This window comes from Strix aluco, chromosome 6 (assembly GCF_031877795.1).
Source record: "Strix aluco isolate bStrAlu1 chromosome 6, bStrAlu1.hap1, whole genome shotgun sequence".
Classification (NCBI taxonomy): domain Eukaryota; kingdom Metazoa; phylum Chordata; class Aves; order Strigiformes; family Strigidae; genus Strix; species Strix aluco.
In genome coordinates, this window is record NC_133936.1 from 17,231,657 (window position 1) to 17,251,105 (window position 19,449).

The 19,449-nt window shown below is 47.8% G+C and overlaps 1 protein-coding gene across 2 annotated transcripts in view; it reads right to left on the bottom strand.

The window, feature by feature from the left end:
* Positions 1–589, bottom strand: part of MARCHF4 (membrane associated ring-CH-type finger 4) — a 104,282-nt gene extending 103,693 nt beyond the window's left edge. For both annotated transcript variants that reach the window (XM_074828827.1, XM_074828825.1), the window contains exon 1: positions 110–589. In XM_074828827.1, the coding sequence (XP_074684928.1) occupies positions 110–589 (480 nt within the window). The remainder of the gene's footprint in view (positions 1–109) is intronic.
* Between the last annotated feature and the right edge of the window lie 18,860 nt (positions 590–19,449).

The window sequence follows — 19,449 nt, forward strand, 5'->3', positions numbered from 1 at the left end:
GAGACCCCTGCGAGCAGCAGGCCCCAGCTGCCGCCGTGGGGCGAGCCGGGCTCCCGCCGCGGCTCGTCGCTGCGCGCCCCCCCCCGCCCCAGCGCCCTCGCGGGCTCACCTGCTCGGGCCCCTGGAAGCAGATCCTGCAGAGCGGGGTGCGGATGCCGCTGTCGACGCTGCTGCCCAGCGAGTAGCGGTCCTCGGCCTTGCCCTTGCCGAAATCATCCGAGGAGGTGCTGCTGGGCAGGGAGGCGGGAGGCTCCCCGGCGGGGCTGCCCCACTCCTCGGCGGCCGGGCTGCCCGCTCCGCCGCCGCCGCCGCCGCCCGCCGCCGCCCGCCAGCCGGTCCCGCGGCCCCCGGGCGGTGCGGCCCCCGCCGGGCCGCCCGCCGCCGCCTCTGCGCCGCCGGGCATGGGGAGCGGCGGCGGCGGGGAGGGCGGCGGCGGCGCGGGGGGTCTCCGCAGCAGGAAGACCTTCAGGTCATTGAAGAGCATGCGGCAGCGGCACTTGAGGAGGCCTTGGTTTCGCAACATCTGTCTCGGACGGAGGAGCCCGCAGCAGCAGTAGCAGAAAATGACCGCGCCGGGTGGTATTAACATGTGCCTTTCCTTGGCAGGCGGGGACGGGGTGGGAAAGAAAAGGGCAGGAGCCGGGCGCCCCGCGGCCGGGGGGGCTCCGCTGCGGCCTCAGTGCCTGGGGGGGTGGGGGGGTGGGGGGGGGCTGCGCTGGCCGGCGGGGAAAGGACAAAAGCAGAGCCGGAGGGCGAGGGGGTGAAAGCCCCGGCAGCCCGCTGAAATCCGGCGAGGATGACAATTAAAAATAATTTTAAAAAACAAACACAAAAAACCCCCACCCGACTCTGCGCTCCTGGGGGATTCTGAGCCCCCCTCCACAAGTTTGTTTAGAAATCAGCGGGAGGAGGAAATAAATCTCCCACGCCCGAGGGTCCGGGGGCGCGGGCGGCGGGCTGGGGAGAAAGCCCCTGATCGGCTCTCGCAACTCCTAAGCCTGTAAAAAAGAAGGGTCCACGTCTCCGGTGGGTGTGGGGAGGAGGGAGAATATGGTTCTCTCGACAGTATTTGGCATCTCAAGTAATTTTCCTTTTTCTTCTATTTTTTAATATTTTTTTTTCAATTAAAAAATAAAACCCGATCACACAAGACCCGGTGTGCACCCAGACAAAATAGCAGCCGGTCTGGCTATCAAAATGCAAAATTGGTAGCTGTTGTTATTATCAAAATTGCCTGTTTGACAAAAAAGACCTTCACATTGTTTGTGGGAAAACACCCCACGTTTCCAACACTGTACTCCCAGGAGGCTTCAGATTTTAGCGTTGCCTTTAAAAGATTTCATTGTAAATATTAAAAGTCCTGAAAGAAATAATTAGCATTCAATGAGCTTAATCCCAGATGTACTGAGATAAATATATTTTTATATATATAATATATATATAATATATCATATATATTTTATATATATATTTATATATTCTGACCTTCTCTATTCCAGCAGCTGTCTGGACCACACCAAAAAAAATCAGAGCGAAATTGGTGAGGGAAGGCGGCTGTATTATTCCCTAAGGTGTTACCATCCTGGACCAAAAAAAACCCGTCGAAATCGGATCTATTCTTCGCATGCAATTGACCGGGGAAACGTGGATCTTACATGGTCACGTTTCCTTTCCTCCTTTCACAAAACAGGAACGTCATCAAACGCATTGGCAGCTTGTACAGACCATTGTGGATGGCGAGGCGGCCAGGGCTCTATCAGCAATTGCAGGGACCTCCTTTTGATGCATTGGACGAGGCTCCTTCTTTCTCTCCACCACCGTCCCCACCTTCATTTTCCTCCCCTTCTGTCCTCCTCCTCCTCTGACTGTTGTTCTCTCTCACAGGCATTGACATTCAACCATCGCAAGTCTGTCGCACTCTCGCTGGCAGGAAAAAAAAAAAATCGGAGCAGATAATTCTCTTCTTCCTCCTAAAAGGCTCGGATGGAGCACAATGCGCCAGACACACGGGGCAGCATGGCTTATTTTTCGTGCGGCTCCTACCGCTTTGGCAACATCGAGCTGGTGTGTGCCTGTGTGCCTTTCTCCCTCAGCAGCAGCCTCCTCTCCGCTCTCCCATCCGGCTTGCCGTGATGATGTTGCTGTTGCTAACTCCCTTGGATGCAATGGGGAAGGCAGATTGTTTGCAGTGCAAGCGGGGATTTGCAGGAAGGGAGGGGTGTAACGTGGCCGCGCTGTCCTCCCTCCCCCGGCTTTAAAAAAAAAAAAAAAAAAAAAAAAGAAAAAAAAAAAAGGCAAAAAGGCGGGGGGGGAGGGGGAGGGGGGGAGAATCAAAGGGAGAAATGGGGCCCTCCCCGAGCTTTGATGCCCCGGGCTGCCGGCTGCCTGCAAGAGCCCACGCCGCGGAGGAAGGGCGGAGGGGCGGGGGAAGGGGCTGGGCGGCCGCTGCGGCTTCAGCACCACGAGCCGCGGACAGCTCCGCCGGCGCGGGCGGGGCGGGGCGCGGCGGCTCCGCGCGGCTCCGCGCTGCGCCGCGCGCCCCCGGCCCGCCGCTCCCCGCCGCCGCCCGCCCGCCGCCGCCCGCCGCCGGGCAGGCCCGGCGAACCCCGCAGCCGGGCGCGGCAGGAGGCGGCCCCGCCGGCCCGGAGGAGGCGGCAGGCTGCGAGGCCCCGCAGACGGCCGACGGCCAGCCCGCCGCGCCCCGCCGCGCTCCAGGCTGGTTTTCACCGCCCGCCGGCCGCTGCGGGGACCTGTGACAGAAGGAAACTTTCAGGGGCAGGTGGCAGCGATCGAGTGCTGGGTGATTTCTCGGGCAACGGTGTGTGCTTTACAGGTTCCCAGCAGGAAGACGAAATCCCACTAACAAACTTTTCCCTAGCAGATTAATTAGTTGCAGAGGATTTCGTGGTTTAATAGCTATGATAATCAATATTTTTTCATTTCGCTCCAGCAGCGTTTGCTCACTGATAGATTTGTTTTGTTTCAGTAGCATATATTTCAGCAGAAATACGGGTTCCTTGTAGCCCAATGAAGCGTAAATATGACTGAACACTACTGCTTAATTAGAGATTTGCTGAAAGTAACCAATGGCAGCAAAGCTGATAGTTTTTACTCTCTTCAGCCTGTTTGAAAATTTTAAGTAGCAGGTGCTGGAGTTCATTAGCTTTTCTCTACAAACATCAGCAGAGGTGTCTTTCTCCACATTGTCCTGCTCTGTGTGTCCATGTGGTCCCATCCAGCCTCCAATACAAGGGAGAAGCGAACTCTCCACTGGGCCTTTGCCATCCCACCTGCAACAGCTGACAAAGGTGCTGGGTTTGATGTGGACCGAAAGTATTATCGATACAGATGATCTGAAGGCTTCTAGTCTAATGCCATCTGGCTAATGTTAGTGGAATGTCTCCGCTCAGGGACCAGTGAACACCCGGCAGATGGGACGCACCTTTTGGTGACACAGAGCTGGGCCTGGGTCTGACATCATGTCAACACCATTGAAATTTCAGGCTCCTTAATTTGGTTTCTCCATAGGGTTTCCTCAGACTCCTGCTTCAGTTGGATACAGCATGCACCAACACCCAGGCTGGGTTCTCTAGCAAGTCTTGTGCATGAGGTCTTTACTGGCAGTGACCCAGGAGTTACAGCTGGTAGACAATCTAATGTCACTCAAAAGTTGTGCTGGGCCCTAGACAGTGATTTGAAATTGTCTCCTTTAGAATAAGACGTGACATGCATAAACCACTGTGACACGATCAGCAGAGGAATCTGTGTTGTTACCTAATTAAAAAGGGAGCAAAACTGATTATTCGCTACAGGAAAATGAAACCAGCGCATGCAATTAATTTCCAGCAAATAAATCACACATCGGGATGCTCTAAAGCTAAAACATTCATCACTGCAGCCTGCCATTTCTCAGAAAAGCTGGGCAGATTTGCCAGTGTGGCTCTCTACAACATATTTAAGGCTTCTCAGAATTTCACATGTGTCTAATGGGGTCATTAGAGAAATAATAACGGAATGAGCATTTTAGGGACTTCCTGAGCATGAGACAGGCTGGCTAGAGGCTGAGTCTCTGTGCCCATGCTCCAGGATGGCTTTCCACTCCCTCTGCTTTTTATTGCCCTCATCTTCTTGTCTTGATGTTGCCAAAATTTTTAGAACGGATCCATCAATAACAGAATTGGAGAAAAATATATTGTTGTCATCCTTTGCTCGTGTAAAGCATCCTTCACCCCTCTCTCCTGCCCATGTCTGGTTTTACAGAAAGGATATGCTCAGGCCAGAGGAGATCTTTGTGTTATACTCTGGATTCTAATGTACGGGCTGTGTGCCCAGAGAGTTGAATGGCTGATAAATGTGACAAAATAAATAAAACAAATAATAAATCGGAGGTGCTCCATATGCTTCCCAGAGGTGAGTGGGTACTATTATTCCTCTTTTGGTAAATGGGACAGCAGCCAATGTTTTCACACTTGGATGCTGCATTCCTGTCCCTTGGTATGGATCAAGGTGCCTTGCTTAAAATGCTCATACTGCAAAGAGCTTGCCCAAGACACCTTGGTGAGATCCCAGTGAGAGCAGGGGGCTGTCAGGAGGCCAATGCAGCTTTCCTAACTTTGCTCCACAGGAAGCAACATGCAGAAAATGATGGGCAACACCTTCTCCTTTTGCAGAAGGGCCCGTCTCTGGGAGTTTTGGTGCTGTATCTCTTGAGACTACTAATATTCATGAGGCTAACATAGGGAGGAAACATACAGGAGGCATCAGCTCTGGCATACACTTACCCTGCCCTTCTAAGGCACAGAAAGAGGAAGATAAAAACATAGACCCATCAGCTGAGACTGAGACCTGGTTCCTCTTGACTGGTTACACCTGAGCCACTGACTGGGAAATCAGAAGGGGAGATGCCCAGGCATCTCAGCGCAGATCTGCATGCCTGATTGTAATAGATCCTGCGTCAGGATGGATTCAGGTGTCAGGCTGCAGGTAGGTCTCACGGCAGATATTCTAACTCTGGTCTTTGAGACCACAGTGTGGGCCCGTTGGTCCTTAGCTACCACCTCAACAAGGAGGAAAAAACTGTTGCTGTTTATGGGCCTCCTCTTCACCTCTCTGTACAAGCCATCACTCAGTACAGAGGGGGTGGAGGAAGGAAGAAAGAGGGTGGTCAGAGCTGCAGTGATACTTATTCTGCTTGTGTGGCAGTCTGACATAAAATCATATCATAAATCTTTTTTTTTTTTTTTAAACTGTTGTTAGGTCAGAGATGTAAAACATGGCAGAGATAGTGAGAGAGCAAATGCAAGCAGGAAAGCTGTGTGTGGACTGCAGCCGAACAGCTTGAACAGAGCATACTGGTCATTGTGCACGAGTATGTGAGACAGGCAATATAAATGCTGATGTGGACAGCCAGGATCAGAGAGCCAGAAAGCTGCCAGAGAAACATCCCTTCATGTTTTCCATCTCTCAGGAAGTAAACAGTTACCTAAACCCATTTTCATGCCCACCTACTCGGTCAATAGCTGCACTGCGCCTCCTGCTCCACTTACAACTCCTTAATGGTGCAGAGAAGCTTTGAATGCCGTGGCGTGGGCCCCATCCCTCTGGCAAACCGTTACTTAAATCCAATCTATCGAAGGTTCCTACTGTTCTCTCAGTGACGGGTTGCTGCTCATCAGCTGAGTACCCTCTGATTGCTTGTCACAGCCAGACTTCCTGGTTCTTTTTCCCGGATGGAGATATTAAATAAATCTCAAGTGATGTAATTACCATAACTCAGTTGACAAAGCTTGTGGGAAGACACAGCCAGGGACTGGAGGGAGCTCTGTCACATTTTCTCTGGTCTGTCTTTCTGTCTGGGCAGTTGCAAATGCGCCGATGCAAAGGATGCTGCTGCTGGGAAGCCACGCTCAGCAGGTGGGGGTTATGCACCCTCCAAGCATCCAGAAATAATCCATGTATTGATTAGAATGATCTTCTCAAAGGAGATCATAAATAATCTGTGGAGTTCTGTGCCTTGGTATATCTGCTGCCTTGGGCTGGAGCAAAAACATGTTACTCTGCACACAGGAAATCCCTGTACTATTACTTTCTCCCCAGGCAGGGACTGAACTTCCACTCACTCTCTTCCTGCAAGGATCATGGTCTGCCTCTAAGCTGATACAGAGCAAATTTTTCTACTTACATGGCAGCCCGCTCTCTGCTAAGGGAAGAGAGGAATTATTCTTTTTCAAAAAGTCAGGCATGTCCCATCACAGGAGCCCGAGCAAAGAAGTACAACAGCACTTTTTAGGTTTAGGAAGAAATCCAGGTCTTTGTTTTACTGAGCCTTCTCTACAAGCAGTCTTGAGGCCAGTCAATGTGCAGGAGTATGTGAGAGAGATGATACAATTGCTGATGAGGACAGCCCCCACCTTTCCTCCTTTAGGATTTGGATTTCAAATTCAAACTTGCAAAGCCACAGCACTTCTCTTCAGGACTAGACAATCCCAAACATAGAGCTTTCCTGGTAACAAGTCCTACACTAACTCCTACAAAAGGAATTCCTTGTCCCCTTGGGTGACTAGTCAGAACTGTGACTTGAATAGAGCAGCTGCAATAGATGGTGCATTTCAGGATATCTTCAGAAGGCATTTAGCCAAATGCTGAGTGGTTTTAACTATCTAGGAATGCAGTAATTGTCATGAAATCCCAAACCTAAAAGGACCTGGAATTTAGACATTAAAAAAAAAAAGAGAGAAAGTATATAATCATAGGTCCCTTGAATATTTCCACTACTCTCCTGAGTCGAGTCAAATTTATCTCAAGTCTCTAATTGCATTCTCAGATGTATGCTATTTTAGCGAAATGCAACAGTGCTAGAACTAGTTCTCACTTGTCTGACATGGGATTTAGAGAGAAAATAATGTTGTTAAACAAGCCCATTAGGGGCTGATCCTGAGAGATATGCCGTGCTCTCCAAATCAAGGTGAACTGAGATAATCTAGCATGTCATCAGGCATTTGCTTAGGTACCAGGATTTATGATCAGACACAGTAACACTGAGGATATTCCTCTTAGGATCACTGTGATTATACCATGGCATGACATTGCCATACAGCTTAAGAAAACAGGAGCAACTTTGTATGGGAAGATTGAACGTCTGTTCTCAGGAGGACCCACTTGTGGCACAAAGGGGTCATGTGTGGTGACACAATGCTGGGACATCCAGGAGATGAACTCTGTGAATCCTCTGCTGAGCTGAGATCCCTCTTGAGCTACAACTCTGCTTCAGTATAATAAACATCTTGAACCTTTGAGTCTGTTTCCCCAAATTCTTACAAATCCGTATCTTAGGATTTAACATCTTAGGCTGCCCAGATAACTTCCTCAGCTACAGAGGCTTGTTTCTGGATCAGCAAGCAAATATACACATGCTGCATAAACACAATGCAGGCAGTGTAGTCACTTACAAGCCAGACAATCTTAGTTTCATCAGTAGTAGATGAGTTTCCATGTTGTCAGAGGCCAAGGTCCAGACATGAGGACAAGACCACTTTAGATGTCTTCTAAGTGACCCTCATTGCATATAGTGGGTCTTGAGAAGGGAGGGGACACTGGATATCAGAGAAAGGCGCACTGTAGGAGGACATCCTGATTTTCCCCTGTGCTGAAGAAGCACCCACCACATGCACGATCTCCCCATCATTTTCACAGCAGGAGCAGTCAGTAGGTTTCCAGATCTGCCTGGAAGTGCCGAGTAAAAAACCACTGGTCTAACATACAGCCTGTTGAGATACTGTGCTGCCTCTCTCTCTTACCCTGAATATGCTCCAGCGCACATCAGAAATACAGGAAAGCTCACAACTGTCACTAAGTGCATGAAGATTTCATTGGCAGGTATCACTCTCCTTGGTGACTTCTCCCCACACCTTTGCACAAAGAACAAGTGCAGTGTCTGTCAATGGACAAGTGTAGTATCTGTCGATGAAAGAACTGAGGGTTCCATCAGGAAGAGATAAGACAGAGATAAGAGGATAAGTGTGGATTTAAAGGCAGGGCTGTTGGAGTGCTGCCAGCGATGAAAGCAGAGAGAAATGGAAGAGTAACAAGTGGGAAAACTTAATGGATTTACACCAGCGGAAACAGGAGTTCATTTTTAACTGTTGCTTTTCTAAGGAGAGTCCCCCAACAGTGCATCAGAATGGAAACTGTGTTCTGAAAGGGAGGTCTTGGCTTTGCATGTGGCCCAGCCACAGCAACTGATAGGAAGCTTGAGCATTGCATGGACACACTCTCCCAGGGCCTCAGAAGCACGTGAAATGAGAGAATGTTACGTCCAAGTGATGGCCTAGATCTACCACTTCCTAATGGACTTTATGTTAATTAAAGGGAGATTTCAAAACCATATACATTTTTTTTGCCAAGATAATTAATTGATTTAGAAGTTTATGTAGTTAAAGAGTTTTGTAATTACATTTTGTGGCAGAGGAGAGCATTTTAGAGATGGATGCTGCCAGGTGCTGAACACCTCCATGAAGGTGCTGTGTGCCTGGGTTTCCCAGTGGGCTGAACCGTTGCTGCTGAAATCGCCTCTGGTCCTTGGGGTCATGCAGCTCTTAATGATTTGGTCCCACTGAACTGAAGTATTCAGTCTCGCAGCCCCCAGAAGGAAACCCTCAAAAGCACTTGCTTCTGAGCCAGTGTCTGCATGTAGGCAGCAATTCTTTTCTGTTGAAGGGGCTTTTCCTTCCTAACAGGCTTTACCTCTCTCTGGTGATGTTTTTTTAACCCTCAGGTCAGATGCAGGTGACTGTGGTGATGCGCTGGCTCTAAAAGCAGCCTTTTCCATCTTAAGACAAATGTGGCTTCTCTGGGTCCTCCTCCCAGAAAAATGCTTGCTCTCATTCAAGAAGAGGAGGAAAACACAGGCCGTTAACCCCAGGAACCACTTCCCTCCCTGTGTCACATCCCAAATTACATCCCTGTCTTCCTGACCTGTCCTACAAGGACATGAATAAATTCCTGGCCCTGAAAGCACTTAAGCTAGGTGGGAAGAGCTACAAGCCCTTTGATTTGCATAGGGAAACTGAGGCACAGGCAGGAGAATTCCCTCATTCGAGTCAGCAGTGAAGTGCTACGTGGGGACCTGTTTTACCTCATAGCAAGACTCTCTTCTGAGAGCAATTTTCACATCCTTGTGTGATGTGCAAATAAGCACACATGCAATATATATCTGTTTTTCTTCCCTCTCTTTACGACTGAATAATCACACAATCTTTGTTCCATGGAAGTTTGACTGCTGCTGTTTATTGCCCCCTGGAAACGGGATGACAACAGCCCATGGCTCCTCCACAGCAACTCGCAAAGGTCTCCTGAGCAGAGAATTATGCCCATTGGAGGCAATAAACAGCAGGAATGGTAGAGTGACTAAGCACCAAAGATCCTGCATTTGTGTAGAAACAGCAATGAGACAGAGGAAAGGATGCCCTGGAGGATAGCTAGTGCCTTACGAGAAAGGTTTCCAGCATGTTCTAAAAGGAAGGTTTCCATGCATAAGACACAGGCCAAATTTGAACCTCATCCCACCCTTGGACCTGCCTGTGGTCCTGGGTAAAGCTCCCATGCCAGGCACAGAGGCCAAAAGAGCCAGCAGCATAGTGCCCCAGATCCTCCTCACCTACCCCTGGAGAAGCAGGGATGGGCATTCAAGCTTGCCATGGCCCCACCAGGGGAGTTGGTGGTCATTGTTTTCCCTGCTCCCAACCATCACCCTACCCCAGCACAGTGGCCATGTCGTGGGTCTCTGCCCAGGCTCCCTGCACAGGAGGGTGCATGGGGTAAGGTGGGCTTAGCCCAGTGCAGGACCAGCTTTTGCCACCTGCAGGGCATGGTGTTGCTGTGCCCATGGTAACTCTGGGAATGGGCCTGGGTCTGATGAGACCCAGAGGGAGATCACAAATTGGCAGGACTTCAGGAATGACTGTGCTTGTGTGCATTAGGATGATGAGGAGCTGCTGCTGAGATATGCTAAATGAAGCCCATGCTGGAGTCCTCGTCATCCAGGCAAAAGGCAGAGCAGGCAGACCAACAATCTCTTTGTAGGGATGCTGCTTTTTCAGTTACATGGTGGCACTACACAGAGGGGAAGAGTTTCCTCTGGACACACCAGCTTACTGGAAAATTGAAAAATCACAGGAGAATTGACCAAGAGTACCCTGAGATATATTCCCCTTTTGCCCTCCCTGATGTGGTTTGGGTGTGTTGTATCAGGAGAGCTTGCAGAGGCAGGTGGTGTCTCTTCTGTCCGAAGTTATCATGTGTTCAGACTCTGCTGCTGAGCTCACCCCTGTCTGAGTCTGATGCCTTTCGGGGAGCTCTCATTTAGGCAGATGAGGATCAAAAACATGAGGGATCTCAGCACAGGAAAGTGCCCACCCAGTTTCTTATCTCTGAGGCAGAGCTGCTCCTGCAGTGGCATTGGCAATATGTGCTCCCACAAAATTGCTGTCCCAATGAAATCCTGATGTACACAGGAAAAAAAAACTAATTTCCTTTTGTTCTCTTCCCTGACCACCTTCTTCCTACATTTTTCTTTTTGATTCATTTTGACATTAAGTGGTATAAATTGTCCGGGTCAGTGCCAAGTCCTTTGGTTGTGTGATCTTTACATACCAGCAGATATATGCAGAGAGATGAGAGGAGACCAAGTGCAAACCAATCCATCCTACTGACACTTTTATTTATCTATTTTCTTCCCTCATCTGCCACTGTTCAACTCCCTCTGTGTGTGTCTGTGTGTGTGTGTGTGTAAGAGGGATGGGAAAAGGGGATGGGATACTGGTAGAACTACTAAAGATCTCTCTGCTTGCAACTGTGGCTCTCCCCTTTCTTTCCTACTACCCTCCTACCTATCCTCCAGTCACCTCACATTGCCTCCAACCCTTTTCTCATGTTCTGCTTTGTGAGAAAAAAAGAAATTAATGTATCACATAAAAATAATACAGGGGTTTTTAGTGCTGATGCAAGATGCCAGGGTGACAGTCAGGAAGCTGGAGCCACCTGCCAAGCCCAGACTCACCACCGGTGGCAAAGCTGCCCTGCTGCTGGGTGCATCAAGGGCTCCCAAGCGAAGTCCACAGCTTGAGCTGAGCTCTGTGATTGGAAGCAAAGACAGATGCACATCGTCTGTGTATCAGGGAGAGAGAGGGACTGTTTACACGCACTGACTATTAATATTTCATGGTCCTGATGTCCAGCAACCACACTGAGAGGAGAGACAGGAGTTTGTTTTTCTAGGTTTGCATTTAACCATGCCCTTCCCACTGAACGTGCAAGCCAAGGTTAATCACGGCACACAGTGGAGTTCTTTGCTCACTATGTTTGGGTCAAGACCTTGATTTTTTCATTTAGTCTGTATCAACTGTAACAGTTTCTACTCTACTCTGACCCAAGATGGTTCTGAACCATCAACTACAGGCAAAGCAAGGTCCAGTGGCTGTTAAGTCTCTCACCTATTAAATCATTCAGATACTCTCCATCTAGAGTATTTAACTTTTCCAACAATCCTGTTTTCTCTTCTAGGAACTAAGCCTCAAGAACTCATGACCTACCAGGTATTTGAAAAGTGGCATGCATTCAAAATGCACTTCTTTTATAGCAGTGGTGTTATCACATAGTGAGCTTGTTCCTGGAATGAGCATTGCTTAGGAGTTGTCACTACTTTAATCTGATTTATACAAGCTGTGTTCCCTCTCTCTCCCCCTGCTCCCTCAAATAAGCACTAATAAGTTCTCAACCTCGACAAATCCCAGGTAGTGGAATCAGTACATGGCAATATATCAGCTGTGTTGCTGAAATGGGGGGTGAAGCAGAGACAACTGAAAATGTTTCTCTCCTTTGTTTTTAATCCTGCTTGCAAATAGCTGGTGCCTATCTGAAGAACAACTGCCCTATAGGAATACATTTCATTTCTTATATTACTGTGTGTCAATTAAGTAATTAACAAAAGTCTGGAAAATCTATTAAAAAAGTTGGTTGCATCCACAGGGATCATTAATATGTCATGGTGTCATGACCATGAATAAAACCCGACAGCATGTGCAAATTTGGAGGGAACTACCTGTTCTGCTGTTAAGAGATCAAGTTCAGGCGCTGCATCAAAGGATTGTCAAGACCTGGTCTTTAACTTGCCTGTGGACTGGAAAATATTTGCAGGACATATGAGGGTTAGTCTTTGTCCTCCAGGACTCAGTTGTCACTTTACAACCATATGATGTATTAGACATCACTAGACACGAATGTCACTGCTTCTAGCCTCAAATTCTGTCAGCATGATATTGTGCCATGATGCAGTCACAGTCAGCACCTTGATTTGATTGTACATTGCTTCACAATTTGCTCCAGGAGGGCTCAGGGTCCAATTCTGCAAACAGCTCTGCCAGTGAGAAAAGTCATCCCCACCACTGCTTACAGATCTGAGCCCTTCACATCCAGCAAGCAGTGTTCTCAGAGCATGGGGCAGCACCACCCATCCTGCCAAATTTGTATGGAAATGGAGGCCATTTCCAAACTTTACTTGACCTCAGAGGCAATGCTTGATTTCTCTGTGGTACACTGAATCCAGATGAACAACAAGGAAGGAAACAAAGGACTTGCTTGAAAAACCCAGCTGCTGCTTCTGAGTTTGGATTTTCCAGGTCAATACATTTCAAAATTTTTTCCACCAATAGACAGAAGGGAAAACCTCACCCTTCCACACTCAGTCTTGGATCTAGCTCCTGCAAGATAATTTTAAAAGGACTTTGTTGCCTGTTAAAAGAGGAGACCCACTTCCAACCCATACTTCTGCACTGCCTTTTGATTCAAGGCTGCCCCGTAGCAATGAGCAGAGCTCATGACCATCCTTCTAGATGGTGTTAGTGAGGGTCTAGATAGCTAAGGTGGGTTTTGTAGCATGGACATCTGTTTTCTAGGACCTAGATCATGAATCATAAACTCATTTCACATACACCAGTGAACAGCTGTCAGAAAGCAACAGCTTTCAGCCCTCATCAACATAAACTAAGTGCAGGCCAAGAAGTTACTGGCAGAAGACTCCCAATTCATCAACAACTTCTGGAGCATTTCTTTCCTTAGCAATAGCAGCATAATCTCAGATTAATACATTAAATCGTGAATCCAGAAAATTACTCTATTAGCAAATATATATTTTTGTATACGCACAAATACATATACATGTACATGTATAAACTCAATGCGTGTACTGTCTGTGTATGTGTGCACCCTCATGTGACAAGAGGTCCAGTCAGTCAACTCTTGCACTTTTCTCCTTTCCTAATGCAAGAGCTATGGAGCAACCACTGAATCTGAAAGATGGAAAATGTCAAATAGACCACCAGGAATAACTGTTGTTATAACATAGGATCAGCAAGTGGCTCAAGATATCACCCAAGATCAAACTGCATTTTATAGTGGACAGCTACGTGATAATCCTATGATCTAGTACCTAAACCATGGATCTGTTCCCTGGTATAGACAAAAAAAAGGATTCAGTGGACAACTGTGCTGAATGAGTAGTTCCTTTATTCTTGTATAATGAAGCAAATCTCATTATTTTTTGTTGTTGTAACTAACTCTTGTGTTTTGTAATCCTTTTTACTGGACAGAAATATTACAAACAGCATTAGTTTCTCAAGCCCCAGAAGTTACAACTGAGCTTAGACAAACTTTTGCAGGCCTCAAACCATGACATGAGAGAACTTTCTGTGGATCCTTCATGAATCTTTCGCAGGGTGAGGCAAGACCTGTCCTCACAATGTTACACAAAACTGATTTCCTAGACCAAATGTGAGTTTGTAATTGAATTTGGACATATTCGACGACATGACAAACACTAAACCTGATGTTTGTACAATGTATAATGTCTGTATATGGCTCCACTGGGGAAAGGTCAACTCTTTATTCACCTGTAAAGAACCCTGCACGCCTGTGCCACCACAGGAATAAAAATATATTAATTGCACTACCAGTCCCTTGAGCTATTCATGCCACTTCCTTCTCCCCCACTGCCCTATATTAAGCCTTTTAAAGCCAAAAGTGGCTGTAAATCTTTCTAAATGCTAGAGGACCATTTTGCTAAAACATTATCCATCTTAACATCATGTCAGATTTCTGAATGAGAATGACTTCTTCGGTGGGAACAGGACTATAACTTATACTGCTTCTCATTTCCTGAAGCACTGGAATTGTGCTGCTCCCTAATGTTATTTTATTAAGATGCGATTTGTCATCATATTGTTGAAAACAAGATAAAATGCGGGCTAATTAAATTCCTTATTTAACTTGATGAGCATCTGCTTTCTGTAGTCACATTCTTTCAAACAGAACCTTTGTAGCTGTTTCTCGGGATCTGGCTATCACAATTTTTACTGTGATCAAAATGGGGAAATACTCCCCCTAAATAAAGGCATGTGCATTCGCATTACCTATGACCCTTGTTATTTATAATGAGCACCGCCCAGGCAGACTGCAGCAGCGTCTTGTGAGCACACTGCCCCGACACTTCAAGAGCACTCCCTGTTGTGGAATAATTGCTATCCCAAGGAGCCCAGTGGAAGTCACTGAGACAAGCTGGTAGCAAAATACTGCAGCTGACAGCAAGTGTTTTCTAGATCAGGCTGCTATACAAAATATAACAAACAAATCACCTTGTGACTCCCCCCTTCTGTAGCAGATGAGACTCCCAACATAAAGGAAAATCATCTCTGTTGAAGGAGGAGGCTTAACAAGCTTAAGCACACACTTCAAGTAAGCATGTGCTTAAGTGTGCTGTTTGCCAAGGCCAGATTCTGGCTCACTTTCCATACACTGCATTCATGGAGGTTTCTAAGATGAGAGCAGCCTTCCTGCATCATTGGTTGAGCGAAGACTGAGTCAGAAGGGAGTCCTGTGCCGAGTCCACATTCCTAATTAAAGCGGTGGTCTTACACTGCTCTCATCTAAGTCACAGCAGAGGATGGCAAACAGTTGTATCAGAACTCACTGTAAGCTCAGGGCTTTTAGGAAAATCTTTGGCATGCCACAACCTTGGACCTGTCTCTTGGAAACCCCCCTGGCATCAGACTTTGCATCCTGCATAAGTCCAGAGCTGCTCTGCCAACTCCTCTTGGTCTGGAGTATGCTTTGAGATCCTCCAAGGAGAGATGCTGCTCCTGTGCAAGGACAAAGGACCATTAATATTACATTGGTGATTAATTATTTAACATCAGTGACCTCTGATGCTCCTGCTTAAAAGATTTCTCTGTACCTCTGGGTCTCTTCTACACCAGGAAGAGAAAGGGCAGAGAACTGTGGTTAGCTTTAACAAACAGGATCTCAAAAGTTGACTTCACATCAACACTAAGGCCATAGGATTAGCTGCTTATTCTGAGCTTGAAAACCAGGCCAGTAATTTAAGCTCCAGAATAGAACCGGGAATGCAACTTTGGTTTGTTTAGCCTGGTTTCCTAAGGAAATAAAGCTTATACAGTTAAATTCTCTGTGTGTGCACACAAGCCTTTCCTTCTACGTTCGCACCCTTCTGCCAGTTCAACTGTGTTTCACCAAGATAAAGTTCTGTTCAGGATCTGGACAAAAAAACCCAGTTGTGTGGAGCAGCAGGATGTGCTCTGCCTGATCTTAAGCATATTATAAGACATTGGAGTGTCCACATTGCTAGTGTCCTCAACCCAGATGGATGACAGCTCACTTTGTGTTAAATGTTGGTGACACACTAGCTTTGGAAACACTGTTTGCATCTCAATGTAGGATGTGGGGTTTTTTTCACTCTTCTAAATCTTTGTTCTGGGTGCCAGTGAACTGTCCCCTACACCTGGGCTGCATCTCATAAAAGATCAAGAGTCAGCTCAGCTTTGCATCAGCCCTGTGACCATGGCAGCAGCCTGGCAGCGAAGCGGAGGCCATGTGCTGTGCAAACCATTGCTCTGGACTGGAGCTGCGGAGAGGAATCCAGCCAAGAAGGACAGAAGGCAAAAAAGAGACCCTGCAATCTGTCGGAGGGGTTGTACTATAAACAAGAGCAGGAAGGCTTCAGCATGCCAGGGAAGAACAAGCTGTGTAGATAAAAGAAGCTGCTTCAAAAGAGTGGAGGGTGACTAATTTTCCTTGCACCGGGTGGCCAGAGCAGGGAAAAAGAAGTGGTCTTCACTGAGTTGGCAGTCAGAGGAGGGGAGCAACCTTCTCATGCTAGAAAAGCTCATAGAAAAGCCTCTGCAGGTTCTCTTTCATCAGAGTTTCAAGGGCAGCTGGATTCAGCAAACTCCAAACTTTGTCTTTGGTGCTATAAATATGCTCGGAGAAAGGGCCTGATTCAGAGTTAACTTGCAGTAGTAGCTGGGCTGTCAAATGGGACAGCAAGCCACGGTCCTTGATATGCCTTGATGGCAGAGGGAAAGTTGAGGGGGTTAACAGCTGTCTAAGAAAAGAAATCCAGGGAGAACTGGTATGGGGAGTGATGCAGGGTCAGTATCCCCCCAAATCCAAGCATGCCCTGGCCCCCCAAGCCCAGGGCTCTGGTTCCCCACTAGGAAGCTTAGACCCCGCTGAGGACCCTAAACCAGAGTAAAGGAAGCACAACCTGGCAGCCTACAGAGGACAGGTGCTGGAACAAGTATTCAGGTCAGACCCTAGCAGCCCACAAGAAAGGGTTTCTTCAACCAGAAGAAGCTCTGCCAGTCTGAGGGCCTTTCTCTGACTCTCCTGTCCCAAGACCTTCTCTGAAGAGCTGATCTGCATGTCCCCAGTCAAGTCACTTGACTGGTTTTAGCTGAGAAGGAACTGATAAGGCTCATGAGCATGGGATTAATTTATTTTAGAAGGTGCAACTACAAGTTCTCCACATCTGGTCAAAGACTGGCACATCTGGGCATGGGTAATGGTGTCTCTGAGCTCAGTGTGGACTACCAAAACCCTCCAAGAAGCTGGGGCATCTGAGAGCCATTAGTCTGGGCTGATTTCCAGTTGTCTGCTGTATGGCCTTGCTACACACAGCAGCTCTGTGTGCAATTCAGCCCCAGCAGAGAGTGCAGACTGACCACACATCCAAGATGAAGGCAGACAGCTCTGTCCACGTGGAGTACCACCAACGTGTGCTGGCAAGGCAGCGGAATGGGGCAAATACACCTAATATGACAGCAGTAGGACCTCCTAAGAGCAGCTCAAAACCCCTCGGAGGACAATCCATGAGATTCCAGGATAGTTCTGGAGTCTTATGTCACTCGTATTTCGAGTATTAGCTGCTGCTTATACAAGATGTACAACGCAGGCAGTTCCATCCTCATTTGGGAGCCATCAGTCCAGACCAGTCAGCCCAGCCCATGAGAGGATATTTAGAGCATGATCCAAGTGATGGAAAGATCCTGGTAAGAACAGCACTGAGAACCCCATTTCCTTATGTTTTTTCACCGATGGGAGAGTTTCTTCAGAAGTAGGTGAACCATTTCCTCCATAGCAGAGCTGGGGCGTGCTAACCCTCCCAGTCCTCCCAGGATTTTCATACTGCTCCTTTACCCAGTGGAGGGTGAGTCCAAGCCACTGCTGGAAGCATGTTCTGACTGAAAGGACACCTGGAGTTCTACCAGCAAACTGCTTGCAAACGGCCTCTCAATTTGTAGGTCTGTTCCCTGCATGGCTGGGCTGTTCCTTGTGCCTCGCTGAAGTTGTGCCATATGGAGCAAATGCTTCAACGTCTGTCCGCGTGTCTGCCTGACCGTGCAGCCCAAGAGCTCTCTGCAAATGATGCTCTGCTCTCATAATTTTCACGAGCTGGGGACAGTCCCCCATAAAGGCTTTTATCCACTTTTGCCAAGTTGTTTGATTTTGGGATTTTTTTCCCCAGATCTCCCAAAGCAGAAGGAACTATCACCAGACACCTGGAACTGGATAGCTGCTGTGGGGCAGAAGGTGGCTGGAAACAGTTGCAGGGTTATGCTCTGCATGTTCTCTCTCTCTCTCCCATATGTGAGACTGAGATCTGGTTTAGCTTTGGGCAGTTAAAAGTGTGACAAGAAGGAGAAAAAAAGGTCTCTCATCCGTTCCTTTCTCTCTCTGCTGTGTAGCCAGCTGAATCCTGCTGGCTTGCAGGGGAAGAAAGGGCGATGGCAAAGGATCTGAACAGAGACCCCACGGCTGAGCATCCTTTCCTAGCAAACCTGCTCTGCAGTGAGGGGTCCAGGGATCCGGAAGAAGGTTTGACTTTTACTATTTTTCTTCAGAGAAGCTGGACCTGGACCTCTTCTCAGCCCTGTGGTTTTCTTTACAAGTGGAGTGTTTGTGAACGCCTGTGTGCACGTGGTGTGCTCACGCCTGTGCGTGTGTGATTCCCAGGTGAGTAACAGCACTCCCAGGGTTGTGCTGTGTGTCAAGTCGCACCTCATTCTTGCTGGCTGCCTTGTTTTTCTCGGGCTGATGAGCTCCTGACTAATGGCAGTCACTGCTGCTTAATCAGGAAGCAATTTAAGGATAACCTTTTCTAATTAACCAGCAGAGAGAAGAATGAACTGTGAAACAGCCAGCTGGCTTTGGAGTCCCCAGCTAAAGGGTCTGTCAGGTGGGAGAAAACAGCACCTGAGGCCAGGGATGTTGCCTTCAGACCTGCCACTGGGCAGGGTAGTGAAAGTCAGAGATGGAAGGGGGTTATGGTGCTCCCCAGGGTCTTTTCTTTGCTTTCACCCCAGGTATCACTCTGGTCATGCACATGGGCATCATGACTGTCCAGGAAGGGCGGCTTGATGTGTATAATCAAGCCCCATGTATAATTAAATCCCTGGGAGACCCTTTTATTCAGAACCTCGATGCAAATATGAGTAATTACCTTATTATGAAGGTGTTCACAGAATCATAGAACAGCCTAGGTTGGAAGGGACCTCGAAAGATCAACTGGTCCAATCTTTTGAGGGAAAGGGAGCCTAGATGAGATTATCTAGCACCCTGTCCAATTGCATCTTGAAAACCTGCAGGGATGGGGGCCTCACCATGTCCCCAGGGAGGTTGTTCCAGTGATTGGTTGTTTTCAATGTAAAAAATGTCTTTCTTGTATCAAGATGAAACCCCTTCCAGTGCAACTTGTTGAACAGCATGGGGCCCGGTATCAATCCCTGTGGGACCCCACTTGTGACAGGCTGCCAGCCTGACTAAGACCCATTGATCACTGCCTTCTGCATGCAGCCTGTGAGCCCGTTTCCTACCTATCTCACAGACCACCCTTCCAGTCTGTATCTGGCCAGTTTGGAGGCTGTAGGAAACAAGGTCAAATGCTTTGCTAAGTCCAAGTAAACATTCACTCCTCTCCCCATGTAGACAATGTTATTTTGTTGTAGGTGGTGATCGGGTTAGCCTGGCATGATTTGCCTTTGGTAAATACACGCTGGCTTTTCCTAATCACCTGCTTCATTTGATTTTTGATAGTTTCTAGGA